The sequence below is a fragment of the Sus scrofa genome, chromosome 17 (assembly GCF_054392235.1).
Source record: "Sus scrofa isolate SSC_HxYL_T2T_F1_AM1 chromosome 17, Sscrofa_HxYL_maternal_Yorkshire_Landrace_v2.0, whole genome shotgun sequence".
Lineage (NCBI taxonomy): Eukaryota > Metazoa > Chordata > Mammalia > Artiodactyla > Suidae > Sus > Sus scrofa.
The window spans coordinates 55,083,775-55,098,748 of NC_139399.1; the positions used below are offsets into that span (position 1 = coordinate 55,083,775).

General features: G+C 45.7%; 1 protein-coding gene across 12 annotated transcripts in view; it reads right to left on the bottom strand.

Annotated features, from left to right (window-relative positions):
• Positions 1-14,974, bottom strand: part of TOMM34 (translocase of outer mitochondrial membrane 34) — a 35,229-nt gene that overhangs the window by 18,641 nt on the left and 1,614 nt on the right. For 5 of the 12 annotated variants that reach the window (XR_014831742.1, XR_014831741.1, XM_085002694.1 and 2 more), the window contains exons 1-2: positions 5,353-5,608; positions 1,200-1,299 (exon numbers count right to left, since the gene is read on the bottom strand). Coding sequence is in view for 4 of the 12 variants with exons in the window: in XM_085002694.1 (XP_084858820.1) it covers positions 1,200-1,299; positions 5,353-5,479 (227 nt within the window). In the remaining 8 variants the exon portion in view is untranslated. 12 annotated transcript variants of the gene reach the window in all.

Genomic DNA, 14,974 nt, shown 5'->3' on the forward strand with positions numbered 1-14,974 from the left:
CCTCAGCATTCAGGACACTGCTAAGAATGTCAAATTTCAGAAGAGAGACTTCTCAACTTAGACTGAAGTGGAAACAGGGCAGAGAATCGCTACCGCTGTGAAATGTGTGTGCACATGCCTCGCTTCTCAGAGGTGTAAGCTCCTCGAAATCAAGAACAAGTGCCTTGGAGCCTTGACACTGTTTCTACAGAGTGTGGCCGGGCGGGATAACAAATGGCCTAGGAGTCTGACGAAGCAGTGTTTGAATCTCACCTCTGCCATTAACGAGGTGACCCCAGGCCACTCACTGTGCCGCCTCAATCCTCCACCACCCAGTTCTAGCCTGGGAAGGATGGTAAACGTAGCCCAGAGTGGCTGTGAACACTCCAAGAAGGAAACCTAGCACAGGGCCTGGTACAACCAGCTGAGCACAGGTTCCTGAGCATGCTCACCTCTCTCCCTGTCCATCTGTCACCAGGGCATGAATCTAAGGCAACATCACAGAGCAGACCTAAGAACACGTTAAGGCATGTGTGCTAGTTTAGTGCTGACCATCAGAGGCAGTATCAGACTAGCTTGAAGAAGGAAGCAGTGTGAAAAATCTTTTTTTTTTGTCTTTTTAGGGCCACACCCGCAGCATATGGAGGTTCCCAGGCTAGGGGTCCAATCAGAGCTGTAGCCACAGGCCTACACCACAGCCACAGCAACTCGGGATCTGAGCTGCATCTTCGACCTACACCACAGCTCACAGCAACACAGGATCCTTAACCCAGGGATCGAACCTGCATCCTCATGGATACTAGTCGGGTTTGTTAACTGCTGAGCCATGGTGGGAACTCCTCCTTCCTCCTTTTGAGGTTATTAACCTCCATCCCTCTTTCTTTCTCTCCCTGCCTTCCCCTCTCACACTCGTCCAGTCCAGAAAAAACCTGAGCAAGCTGGTCACTGGCCTGCAACTCTCCCTCATCCCTAGGTCCAAAATCTCAGAGACTGTAAGGCCCACCTCTAACGTCCACCCTGTGCCTTCCAGCAGCAGGGCCGAGACTCCAAAGATACAAGACAGGGGTCACAAGGACCAAGGAGACCTTCACATTCTCAGTGACCTGGGGACACTTAGTGACGGGTCCTACTGTCTGTCACGGAAGTAACAGGGGGACCAGGTAAGCTCGGCCTCCTCTTCCAAACCCCCCCGCACCCGGAGGTCAGCCCCGCCCGCTTACGAAGTGCAGTCCTTGATGCAGTCTACACAGTTCCCATCCTTCAGGTGGCATGCGGCTCGGTTGGAGAAGAGGACACTTTCTTTTTCTGGGTCCAAAGAACCTGCCCAGGTGGAAGGAGAAAGTGTGCTATTAACAGGCTGGGAAATGGATGCCTCGGGACATCAGGGAGCATTTCACACCCGGAGCTCTCTGGGTTTTCCTAAAGGGCTGTAGAGGTGACTATAACCCGATGGGCTAATAAGTGTGTCACTAAGCTTCTGGCCACTCACAGGTTCAGCACTGAACCTGGTACCAACCCAAAGAGCAAGACGAAACAGCTGGCTTTTGCCTCAAAGAAATCCATGCTGTAACTACCTGGGGGTTATGTATGCTAATTTTATTACAAGAAGCATGTGAATCCAATAAAGAAAAAAAGGGAGATGAAAATACGATAAATGCTATGATAAATCATTGCGGGGACACAAAAAACAGACTTACTCTACTTGGTCCATCAGAGAGGATTTTGCTAGGGCAAGTCCCCTGGGTCTGGCAGGACTACAGAGAACTTAATCAGGGGAAGAGCTCAAGCTATCCCACAGGAAAGAGAATTCCAGACATTTCTCTAAAGACAGTCCTTATCTCTCAGAATCTCAGAAGCCCAAGTCCTTTAATGTGACCAAAATGATTTTCATTTATTTATTTTTTATGGCTGCACCCATGGCATGTGGAAGTTCCCAAGCCAGGGACTAAATCCGAGCCACAGCTGCAACCTACACTGCAGCTGTGGCAATGCTGGACCCATTAACACACTGCGCTAGGCAAGGGTGGGCAGGGGATCAAACCCGAGCCTCCAGAGCCACCCGAGCTGCCTTGGTTGGATTCTTAACCCACTGCACCACAGCAGGAACTCCTGATATTCATTTTTAAAAGTACTTTTTTGGAGGAGTTTCCATCATGGCTCAGTGGAAACGAATGTGACTAGCATCCATGAGGATGCAGGTTTGCTTCCTGGCCTCAATCAGTGGATCAGGGATCCAGCAAGGTCGAGCTGCGGAGTAGGTCGCAGACTCAATTTGGATCTGGTGTTGCTGTGGCTCTGATTCGACCCCTAGCCTGGGACCCTCCATATGCCACCTGTGCAGCCCTAAAAAGACAAAAAAGAAAGAAACAAACAAACAGTGGTGTATGTGGTAGAAAGGACACCAGAACCAATGATCCAGCCTGAGATCCTCACAAGTCATTCAATACCTCTGAGCCCATGTGCTCACCTATCACATGAAGGTATCACTTCACAGACTCCCGGGGGGGTGGGGGTGGGGTTCACTGGGTTGGGTTGCTCCCTGCTCTCCTTTACAGATCAGGGAAACTGATGAGAGAAATCAACAAACTTGCCATAAACAGACTAGAAAATCAGTAGCAGGATCAGAACCAAATTCTGGTCCCTTACTAAATTGAAACATCAGCCCCGAATAAATCCATACAAATACACATGTTTTTCTAGGTCAGCTGGGGTAGGAGGAAAGAACAAGACAGAAAAATCAATGCTTTAGATTCCTCAGCAACTTTATCAAGTTGAGACAAGGAGGTGGGCCTACAGAAAAGACGGAGCAAAAGAATGGCTTTGAAACCGCGACAATTCAAACAAAAAAAAACCCTTGAAATACAGAGAGGACTTGGGGAGAAGTCTACCAAAATGATTTAAAACTTGGACTTGGGGAGTTCCCGTCGTGGCACAGTGGTTAACGAATCCGACTAGGAACCATGAGGTTGCGGGTTCGGTCCCTGCCCTTGCTCAGTGGGTTAACGATCTGGCATTGCCGTGAGCTGTGGTGTAGGTTGCAGACGCGGCTCAGATCCCGCGTTGCTGTGGCTCTGGCATAGGCCGGTGGCTACAGCTCCGATTGGACCCCTAGCCTGGGAACCTCCATATGCCGCAGGAGCGGCCCAAGAAATAGCAACAACAACAACAACAACAAAAAAGACAAAAGACAAAAAAAAAAAAAACAAAAAAAAAAAAAAAAAAAAAACTTGGACTTGGGAATCAGAGAGCTCCATATTCAAATCCTGCCTCTCACATGTTTTCATGGTATCACCCTAGAATAGACAATTTAACTTTTCTGGACCCCTCATCTATAAAGCATCTTACCTGTAAGTTGGTAGACAGATAAGGGAAAATGTCTATAATGTCTAGCAAGTACTCAACCAATGCCAGCCAACGAAACAGAAGAAGGAGGGCAAAGGGAACCAGGTACTACAGAAAAGAGTGCTGGAGTTATCATGGTAGCTCAGCAATAACGAACCCAACAAGGATCCATGAGGACGCAGGTTCGATCCCTGGCCTTGCTCCCTGGGTTAAGGATCTGAATCCCCGTGAGCTGTGCTGTAGGTTGCAGTCAAGGCTCAGATTCTGTGTTGCTGTGGCTGTGGTGCAGGCTGGCAGCTGCAGCTCCAGCTCCTATTGGACGCCTAGCCTGGGAACTTCCATATGCTACAGGTGTGGCCCTAAAAAGACAAAGAAAGAGAAAAGAAAAAAAAAAAAAAAAAGCAAAGAGTTCTGACGAGGCTCTGGGATAAGCCCTCTTGGAGAGGTGTGGGACAAAGGGCTGTAGTTGGCTGAAATGAGCCAGAGGCTGGCAGAACTGCTAACAATGTGTTCTTTCTCTTGTGTAAAGGTCTTCAGTAGCTTCTCATCAGGGAATGAAATCCAAACTCCTTACCATGAACTACTGGGTAAAAAGCCTACACAGAAAGGTTCTGCCTACGTAACTGTCCTCAAGTCTCATTACTCCGTCCACTGGCTCCTGGAACACACCACACTGATGGTCTGAGTCCTTCGGAATCACAGTTCCCTCCACCTGGAACACTCAGCACCCAAAACATTGTGCATGTGTCTTCTCTCCATTCAGATATCATCTCAACTTCAGAGAAGTTGTCTTTGATCTCCCATTCTTTACAAAGGGGCTTCCCCAGTCAGCGCCATCACATCACTACATCTGCCTTCTACAGAGCCCTGATAGGACCCCACAGCTCTTAATTACTGTTTACTAGTTTAAGAGCCACACCTACATGTGCCTCCTGTCAACAAGAACCTACAACCTTGAGAGAAAAGGACTTTCTCCATCTTACCATACTCTGATTCCACACAGGTGCTGAACAAATGTTACTTTAACTGAAGCCTGAACAGCTGAGAAGGAGAGTTGCCTCAGGGATCAGAATGAGGTCTGAATGAGGCCATCAGGACAGTTAAAAAGCAGGCAGCTCACACACCTACCAGGATGGCCACTGTCAAAAGAACAGGAAATTAAAATGTTGGTAAGGATGCTGAGAAGTTATGGTTGTGCCCTGTTGTAGGGTCCTCCCAAACTTAAAAATACAATTACTATTCGATCCAGCTATCCCACTTCTGGGTATATATTCAAAAGAATCCTCAACAGGATCTTGGAGATGTCTGCACACTCATATTCACCATAGCTAAGGGGTGAAAGCGATTCCAATGTCCACTAAAGGATTGAATGAATAACAAAGTGTATATCCACACAGCATCATGCAAGCCTTTAAAAAGAATGAAAGCCTGTCACGTGCTACCATATAGATTCTGTCAAGAGCATTACGCAGTCACAAATGACAAATACTGTATTATTCCACTCCTTTGAAATATCTAAAGTCGTCAAAATTACTGACACAAAAAGCAGAAGGGTGGAGAGCAGGGGCTGCGGAGAGTGCAAGAACTAGTGTTTAGCGGGTCCAGGGTTTCAGCGTAGCAAGATAAAAAAGTTCCAGAGATGTCGCACAACAATGGGAATGTACTTAACCCTACTTTACTCCACACTTAAAAATGGTTACGATGGCAAATTTAACGTTTTATACCATTATAAAAAGCAATAAAACACCTCTTAGGAAATATATTTCTCTTATATCACTAAGTAAAAAAAAAAAAAATAAAACCATGCTACAATTTTTTAAAGGCGGAAAGGCCAAGGAAGTTTCTCGTAGGACGCCAAAGGTGGGGGAGGGGGCAGGAATGGGCGGGTGGTGGGAGGGTCTGGCGGGTCAGCAGGCCGCGGGGAAAGGAAGCCCCAGGCCGACGGGGCCAGAGCCAGTCTGGGGGGCTGGGGCTGGGGGAGAGGGGAGGGAGAAGCAGGCCTGGCGGAAAAACGAGGGGCCGGGGTCGCACCTTGCGCCTGCAGCATCCGCAGCGCGCGACTGTAGAGCGTGGCGGCCTCGGCGAACTGGCCGTTGCGAAAGCTTTGGTTGCCGGCGGCGCGAAGCTCCTCCACAGAGCCTGGGAGTTTGGGGGCCATCCTGGGGCCAAGCCGGTAAACTGAGGGGCGCCTCGGTTCCCTCGCCGAGTTGTGCAGAAAAGCTTCCGAGTGGAAGCACACGCGGTTAGTACCCCGGTCCGACCGCTACCCAGGCGGCGAGGGGGCGGGACAGAGGGGCGGGGCCTGAGCGAAAGACGGGCTCGTTGCCCCCGCCCCCCTGCGCATGCTCAGTTCGGAATTTAGCACCTGAGGGTCCCGGAGCTGAGCAGAACCCTGCGGGTAAGACCGTGAGCAGGTCCTTGCTTGCCTCGAGTTTACATTCTAGTGGGGCCCGACAGGCAATTAACTCATGAGCAAGTGAAGACGATAATCTCATAATGTGATTAGTGCTATAGAAAGGGACCAGGTGGGGGACTTTTTCGGTAAGGGGGATGAGGAAGACTTTCTGAGAGATTCATAACTGAGCTGAGACCCGAGAAGATTTAGGGAATGCTGTTTCAGTGGCTTAGCAAGTGCAATAGCACTTAGGCTGGAAACTGGCACCTACTCATTTAGATACTGATTTTATAAATGAATACACTGATAAATTAATGTCGATCCTTCCTTGAGGGAAACAGGTTTATCTTTCAGCCTCATCTGACTTCACTCTGTCCTACTTAGTACAGTTTTTTTTTTTTTTTTTTTGTCTTTTTGTCTTTTGTTGTTGTTGTTGTTGCTATTTCTTGGGCCGCTCCAGCGGCATATGGAGGTTCCCAGGCTAGGGGTTGAATCGGAGCTGTAGCCACCGGCCTACGCCAGAGCCACAGCAACGCGGGATCCGAGCCACGTCTGCAAACTACACCACAGCTCACGGCAACGCCGGATCGTTAACCCACTGAGCAAGGGCAGGGACCGAACCCGCAACCTCATGGTTCCTAGTCGGATTCGTTAACCACTGCGCCACGACGGGAACTCCAGTACAGTTTTTTTAAACTGCTTGTTGCTCCCTGTGCACAGTAAGCTTTTTCTCTTGCTTCCTAACTTTTACGTATGCTCTTTTCTCTGGAATACTTTTCCAAACACTTTTTTGTCTTGCCTAATCCTGACTCAATTTATAACCGACTCAAAAATCATCTCCTCCATAATCTCCTTCTTTTGCTCCTAGTGCTCCAGGGCTTTATTCCTAATTTAGCTATTATTATTATTATTATTTTGGCCCACCCTTGGCACATGGAAGTTCCCACGTGTGAACCCACGTCACAGCAGCGACCAAAGACATTGCAGTGACAACACCAGATCCTCAACCAGCTGCACCAAAAGAGAACTCCAATTTAGCTCTTATACTATGATTGTCAGGGTCAATGAAAATTAATCAATAGTCAATCTATGAAAAAAGTGGAAACTTTTATTTGAGCCAAATTAGAGGATTATAACCCAGGAGCAGCATGTCAGAAAGCTCCAACAACTGTTTCACCCATTGGAAATTAAGGCACAGTTATGTATGTTTGAGACCGAGGGTTGTACACTAAATGAGGTATTATTGACAGTTACACAATCCCAATTAAGGGTCATTGTCCCTTACAAGATCAAGGAATGCTATCTTTTAAGGAGCTGTCTTATTGCCGGTAGGAGAATGTTGCTCTTTATGGCTGAGCAGGTATTTCTGCTGATGGGGGAGGTTTGCATGATGCATAATGCAGTACACAGTGCCCAGTAGAGAGGAGGCCAGAGGCAGAGAAAATTTTTTATTTTTATTGATTGATTGATTGCTTTTTAGGGCCACACCCGAGGCATATCCTAGGCTAGAGCTTGAATCAGCGCTACAGCTGCAGGCCTACACCACAGCCACAGCAACAAGGGATACGAGCCTCGTCTGCGACTTACACCAGAGCTCAGGGCAACGCCAGATCCCTGACCTACTGAGCAAGGCTGGAGATCGAACCCGCATCCTCATGGATACTAGTTGGATTAGTTCCACTGCACCACAACAAGAACTCCAAAAGAAAATTTAAAAAATTTTTCTTATCTTGCCATAAAATGTGAATTTTATTTCACATCAGTTAATGGTTTTTGTCAAAGACTGCAAGGTCTTTAAAGGCGGGAAGATCTTTACCTTTCTTTCACCAGACATAGTAAGTTCTGGCAGCCAACATGCACTTATAAAGGTTTGTTGAAAAAAACCTGGTCTCAGAGTTCCTGTCGTGGCTCAGTGGTAACGAACCCACCCAGTATCCACGAGGAGGAGGGTTCGATCCCTGGACTTGCTTGGTGGGTTAAGGACCAGCACTGCCATGAGCTGTGGTGTAGGTTGAAGATGCATCTTGGATCTTGCATTGCTGTGGCTGTGGCATAGGCCAGCAGCTGCAGCTCCTATTCGACCCCTAGCCTGGGAATTTCCATATGCCATGGATGCAGCCTTAAAAAAGACAAAAAACGGAAACAACAAAAAAAAAACCCAAAAGGGAGTTCCCATTGTGGCTCAGTGGTTAATGAATCCGACTAGGAACCATGAGGTTGCAGGTTCGATCCCTGGCCTTGCTCAGTGGGTTAAGGATCCGGCGTTGCCATGAGCTGTGGTGTAGGTTGCAGATGCAACTCGGATCCCGAGTTGCTGTTGCTCTGGTGTTGGCCAGCGGCTACAGCTCCGATTCGACCTCTAGCCTGGGAACCTCCATATGACGTGGAAGTGGCCCAAGAAATGACAAAAGAAAAAAAAAAAAAGACCAAAAAAACCAAACAAACCCAAAAAACAAACCCAAAAAACCCAACAAACAACCCCTCCCCCCAAAAAAAAACCAAAAACCCTGGTCTCTGCCATCACATACTTAGTCATACAGTTGACCCTTGAACAAGGAAGGAGTTAGGGACAACAACTACATGACTGAAAATCCCTGTGCTACTTCACACTCGGCCCCCTCTGCCCAAGTTTCTGCATCCTCGGATTCAACCACCCTCGGATTGTTTAGTAATGTAGTACACATAAAAAAAAAAAATCCACGTGGAACCATGCAACTCAAACCTGTGTTGTTCAAGGGTTAACTGTAATTATTTGTGTAAACTCATAACCCAACCAGACCTTAAACTTTCTGAGGGTTGGGTGGCTATTCCATCTGAATCCCCTCAGCCCAGCACAGGCCACACAAAAGCAAACAATGAACACAGTGTGGTGAGGAAGCTGGAACACACACACACACTCTGCTGGTTATCTACCCAACAACTTCCATCTTTACTTCCAGAAGTCTGATTTTGCCTGAGATTCTCCTGGCCCAGAAAGTGAATCAAGATTTCTCTAAACCAATCACAATGATCTTGTCCTTAATTGGGCAAGGGGTGAGCATGTGACCCTGATCTGACCAATGAGATAAAAGGATGTGTGCTGGGTGCTTATGGGAAAGTTATCCTTTCCTGATAAGAGAGAGGTACAGGACTTCACAACAGCCTTTTTTTTTTTTTTTTTTCCCCCACTCTCTTTCTGTTGGGTTAAGGACATGGTACCTGGAGATGTGGCAGCCATTTTGCAACTGTGAGTCAAGAAGCACAAGTATGAAAAGCCAACATGCAGAATAGGGCCAGAAGGGGAAGATGAAGGTGACACTTGGAGGGGAAAGATGAAATCAACATTGCTGAGCCACTGAATCAACCCCAAAACTGCTAACTTGTAGACTTCTTAGTAATGAAATGCCATGGTGCCTTAAGCCACAATTTAGATTTTTCTTTTTCAGTTGCTTGAAACTGAATATATTCTAAGTAATATACCAGACAAGTACATCTATGGCAAGTTGTATTTTCCCAAAATGGCTGAAAAAATAATTCCAATTCTCCATGCTCTTCCAGAATCTTGCAACCCTTTCATGAGATGGAATCTTATGTCTATTCTCCTTGAAACTGAGCAAGTTTTTGAGATCCCTTCAATGGAAAATGACATTATGTAAGTTCCAAAGCTATGACATTGAAAGGCATTAAAGCTTCTTCCTGGCTCTCCCTCAGAAATATACATTAGAATCCAGCCTTTGGAGTTCCTTCGTGGCTCAGTGGTTAACAAAACTGACTAGGATCCATGAGGAAGCGGGTTCGATCCCTGCTCTCTCTCAGTGGGTTAAGGATCTGGCGTTGCTGTGAGTTGTGGTGTAGTTCGAAGAGGCGGCTTGGATCTGGTGTTGCTGTGGCTGGAATGTAGGCCGGCAGCAGCTGTAACTCCGATTTGACCCCCAGCCTGGGAATTTTCATATGCGGAGGGTGCAGCCCTAAAATAGAAAAAGAAAAGAAAAAAAAAAATCCAGTCGTTATTCTGTGAGGAGGCTCAAGAAAAATGAAGTCAGCCTCCCATCCTTGATCACCAAGTGGGCTTCCAGCCAACAGCCAACACCAACTTGTCAGCCATGTGAATGAGCCATTTTGGACAGGGATCCGAGCAAATGCTGACTTTTCCCTAACTGACACCATGGAGTAGAGATGAGCCTTGCCTGCTGATCCAGGCTCAAACTGAAGATTAATGACACAGAAAACAAAGATTGTTGTTTGATGCCACTAAATTTTGGGGGTGGTTTCTTACACAGCAGTCGATTACTAGAAATCTCTTTCCACAGTGCTTCTCATAAATGCCAGGAGTGATGAAAGCAGGATTAAAGGAATTTAGGGGAGGAAGACTTGGGGGGTGCGGTTAGGAGGAAGGGGCGGAGGGGAATAGGGAAGAATTTTAGGAGGAGTTGACTTTTTAATTTTTTTTTTGCCTTTAGTCGTGTGCCCCAGGCTAGGGGGCAAATCGCTGTAGCCACCAGCCTACACCACAGCCACACCACACCAGATCTGAGCTGGGTCTGCAACCTATACCACAGCCCACAGCAACGCTGGATCCTTAACCCAGGATTAAGCAAGGCCAGGGATTGAAGCCTCATCCTCATGGATACTAGCCATATTCATTTCCACTGAGCCATGATGGGAATTCCGAGATGAGTTTTTAAAAACAGCTTTATTGGGAATTCCCATTGTGGCACAGCAGAAACGCATCCAACTAGGAACCATGAGGTTGCAGGCTTGATCCCTGGCCTCTCTCAGTGATCCAGCGTTGCCATGAGCTGTGGTGTAGGTCACAAAAGTAGTTCAGATCCTGCATTGCTGTGGCGTGGTGCAGGCCGGCAGATGTAGCTCCAGTTCAACCTCTAACCTGGGACCCTCCATATGCTGCAGATGCAGCCCTAAACAGCAAAAACAAAAACAAAAATAAAACAAACCAGCTTTATTGGAGTTCTTTTGTGGCGCTGCGGTGGCCAAAAAAAAATTTAAAAATCTAAACACAGCTTTATTGAGAAATAATTCATAGAGCATATAATTCACCCATTTAAAGTATACAATTTAATGGCTTTCAGTGTACAGAGTTGTGAATCACCACTACAGTTAATTTTAGAATATTGTCATCACCCCAAAATGAAGCCCCACACTCTTTAGTCATTGCACCAGATTCACCATTCCCACCTCTCCTACCAGCCCCAAGCGTTAGACAACTACTAAACTGCTTTATGATAGATCTGCCTATTTTGGACATTTCATTCAAATAGAATCTTATAATATATGATCCTTTGTGATTGGCTTATTTCACACAGAATAATATTGTCAAGGTTCATTCATGTTATACCACGTATTGCAACTTCATTCCTTTTTATTGCTGAATAATACTGCATTTTGTTTATCCATTTATCAGTTGGTGGACATTTAGGTTCTATTTAGTTTTTGGCAGGCGGTGACTTTTTGACATTTATTAAGATTTTCATCTCCCTCAGAGTTAACTATCTCATCCAAGCCTCATTTAGGAGTTCCCCTGGTGGTACAACGGGTTAAGGATCCAGCCTTATCACTGCTATGGTTTAGGCTGCAGTTGTGGCGTGGGTTCGATTTCCAGCCCTGGAACTTTTGTATGCCTTGGGCACAGCCAGAGAGAGAGAGAGAGAGAGGGAGAGAGAGCGCGCGCAAGCCCGCGCACGCGCCCCACTTACTGTATTCAGCTCTGCTGGGGAAGGAATAGATATTAGAGCCATGGTCTCCCTAATGAATTACTGGACAGTTTTTCACTGTCGTTTAAACACTTCTTTCCAGGGTTAATTGATAGTATCTTTAAACGATATTTCTGCTTTCCTTGGTTGAGAGACACTGGCAAGTAAAGATGTGTTAAGATCAGGATAAGAATTACATTTCATTCGGTTGAGCTGGGCTCAGCCAATGCTTTTTATTTGTTGATTCCAAATCACGAGGCTGAAAACAATTAGTCTTGGGGAAAGAAGTATCAACAGCATCATAATTTGCCCATGTGCTATCCTGGATGATTTTCAACTCGGGTGTATCAATCACAGTGTACCCTGAAAACACACTCACTCTGAAGACGAGGCTTAGGGAAGAGATGTGAAAGAAACAAGGGGAATTTAATGCAGGGCATTGGCTTCACAGGTGACAAAAGAGCCAAGATGACAACAGGGGACAGTGACGCAGCCCACAGGCTAGCAACGGCAGGAAGTCACTGGTTTGGTGAAGCCCATAATATAAACAGGAAGTGGTGATATTAACAAAGTTTAGAGGCTGTTATAGAATGGAAGCTGGAACCAAGGCCGGCGTGTCTAAGAGCAACTGCATACGAAGTCACTGCTGGATACCTGATCAGAGGCAAAGAGGACAGACAAAGGCTCTGTCTTTTCTCTTATTCACACCAATGCCGGTAGAGACCAGCCAGAACTCAGCTGACATGGGAACCTGGGAAGTAAGCCTTCAGGGACAGTCTCCTCCTCAAGATTTCTTAGGTATGACCACAAAAGTATGACCCATAGGAGTTCCCATGGTGGCTCAGTGGTAAGGGAATCCGACAAGGAACCATGAGGTTGCAGGTTTGATCCCTGGCCTTGCTCAGTGGGTTAAGGATCTGGTGTTGCCATGAGCTGTGGTGTAGGTCGAAGACTCGGCTCTTGGATCCCTCATTGTTGTGGCTCTGGCATAGGCCAGTGGCTACAGCTCGGATTAGACCCCTAGCCTGGGAACCTCCATATGCCACGGATGCAGCCCTCAAAAGGCAAAAAGACAAAAAAAACACAAAAAACAAAAAACCACCAAAACCCAAACAACAACAACTATGACCCATAAAAGAAAAGAAATGGATAAATCTGACTTAATAAAAATTAAGGATTACTGCTCTTTGAATAACACTGTTAAGAGAATGAAAAGACAAACCTCAGAAAATGTTTGTAAATCATCTATCTAATAAAGGACTTGCACCCAGAATACTAAAAACTCAAAAAACTCAGTAATGAGAAAACAAACAATCCAATTTTAAGAAGGGCAAAAGACCTGAACAGATATTTCCAAAAGGAAAAGAGACAGATGACAAACACTTCAAAAGATGCTCCACACATCATTAGTGGCTGGGGAAATGCCAATTGCCACCTACAATGAGTTACCACTACGCACCTATTAGACTGGCTGAGATCATCAAGATTGAGCTTATCAAGAGTAGGTGAGGATGTAGAGCAATTGGAACTCATGCACCGTTGGTGGAAATGGCAGTGGAACAATTACCTGGGAAAGTAGTCTCTTAACCCATTAGACATTGATCTGCCACATGACCCAGCTATTTTGCACCTGCATTTTAACCCCAAAGAAATGAAATGTATGTTACGTACGTGTGCCTGTTAGGCATGTCTATACAGAGATTCGAACACAAATGGGCATAGCTGTTTTATTTGTAATAACCCCAAACTGGAAAGTAATTACCATTTTAAACCACTGGGCCTTGGGATGGTTTCTAACTTCTAATAATTGTTTGTACTTTTATGTGGCCCACATTCAATCTGGCTCCAGCTCATCTACCTCCTGTCCTCCTTTTCCTTATTCACTCTGCTCCAGACATGCCACCGTCTTGCTGCTTTTCTACCGTAAGCCTTTGCACTTGCTGTTCCTTCTTCCTTCAACAATCTTTCTTTAAATATTAGTGTGACTTACTCTCTCACTTCAGCCACATCTCTGTTCAAATATCACCTCCTCAGAAAAGCTTTCCTCAATCACTTAATCTAAATTACTTCCCGCCCCGCTTTCCATACTCTTAATTTGTTTCTCTTCATGTAATTTTAAATATCAGCCATATTATACATCGGGTCCTTTTTGGCTTGTTTACTATCTTTCCCACTTTACTATGAGATCTGTGAGGGTAGAAACTTGCCTGACACCTAGTACTGTGCTTGCCTCACAGCAGATACTTGGCATATGTTTGTTGAATGAATGACTGTTTGGCTTTCTCAGAGCTCTCCTGATCCTACTAGACTTGGTTAGGTGCTCATGTTTTTGTTTTCTATCACCATTTATCACTAAATTAATTAATTAATTATCTAATAACTATCTGTTCTATTACACTGTAAACTGCAAAAATGCTAGGACCCACAAATGCCTTAAATATTGTCATATACCCAGATCCTAGCCCAGTCCCGGACACAAAGAGCTCAGTAAGTGTTGAATGAATGAAGCATGAGTAGCCCTGCTCATCGGTCCTTTCTCTTAGGCTATTAGCATATTACAGTTGGCTGAGGTTTGCTATTTAAATGAAAATCAATTAATTAAATAAAAAATCCAGAGTTCCTGTCGTGGCACAGCAGATACGAATCCGACTAGGAACCATGAGGTTGCAGGTTCAGTCCCTGGCCTTGCTCAGTGGGTTAATGACCTGGCGTTGCTGTGAGCTGTGGTGTAGATCACAGATGCAGCTCGGATCTGGCATTGCTGGGGCTGTGGCGTAGGCCAGCAGCTGTAGCCCTGATTAGATCCCCTAGCCTGGGAATTTCTATATGCTGCAGGAGCAGCCCTAAAATAAAAATAAAAAATAAAAAAAAGAAGAAAAAACAAAAAAACCCAGTGTTTTAATCACACTAGCCACACTTAAAGTGCCTAATAGCCACATGTGGCTAGTGGCTACTGTTTTGACCATATGTAGAATATTCCATCACTGCAGAAATTTCTATGGGGCAGTGCCGGGCTGGATATTATGTGGAAAAAGAGGGTGACCTTAATACCCCTCCATCTTCTGGAAAGATCCTGGGAAGCAGACAAAGGAAGGATGTTTGACATTGTGCACTGGTAAGTTAACATTTGTTTTTAAAAAATGTTTATTGTGTGGACACAGTGGGAGCTTAGATTCAGAGCTGCCCTTCACGGAGGCAAAAATTCAGTGGGCAGCAGGGTCTGAACACCAGGTTAAAAGTACAGGGGAAATACAGGAAAAGTGCTAGGGGATTTCAGAGGACAGAGGTGACTTCTTGCAGGACGGATCCACCATGACTTCCTAAACTGTGTGGAAGCTTTTTCCTGATCTTAACTTCCCCAGGGTTCCCTCTGCCATTTGCCCAGATTCCTAACAGAGCAAAGTGGCAAATAAAATGTGGATTTTGTGGAGTCAGAAAACTGTTAGGTTAAAACCTTTGCTCTCACTAGCTGTATATATGTGAATCTCAGCTTCTTCACCTGTAAACGGAGGATAATAATTCTTACTTCGTGGGACTGTTTTGAAGATGAAGTATTAGCCTAGGATTG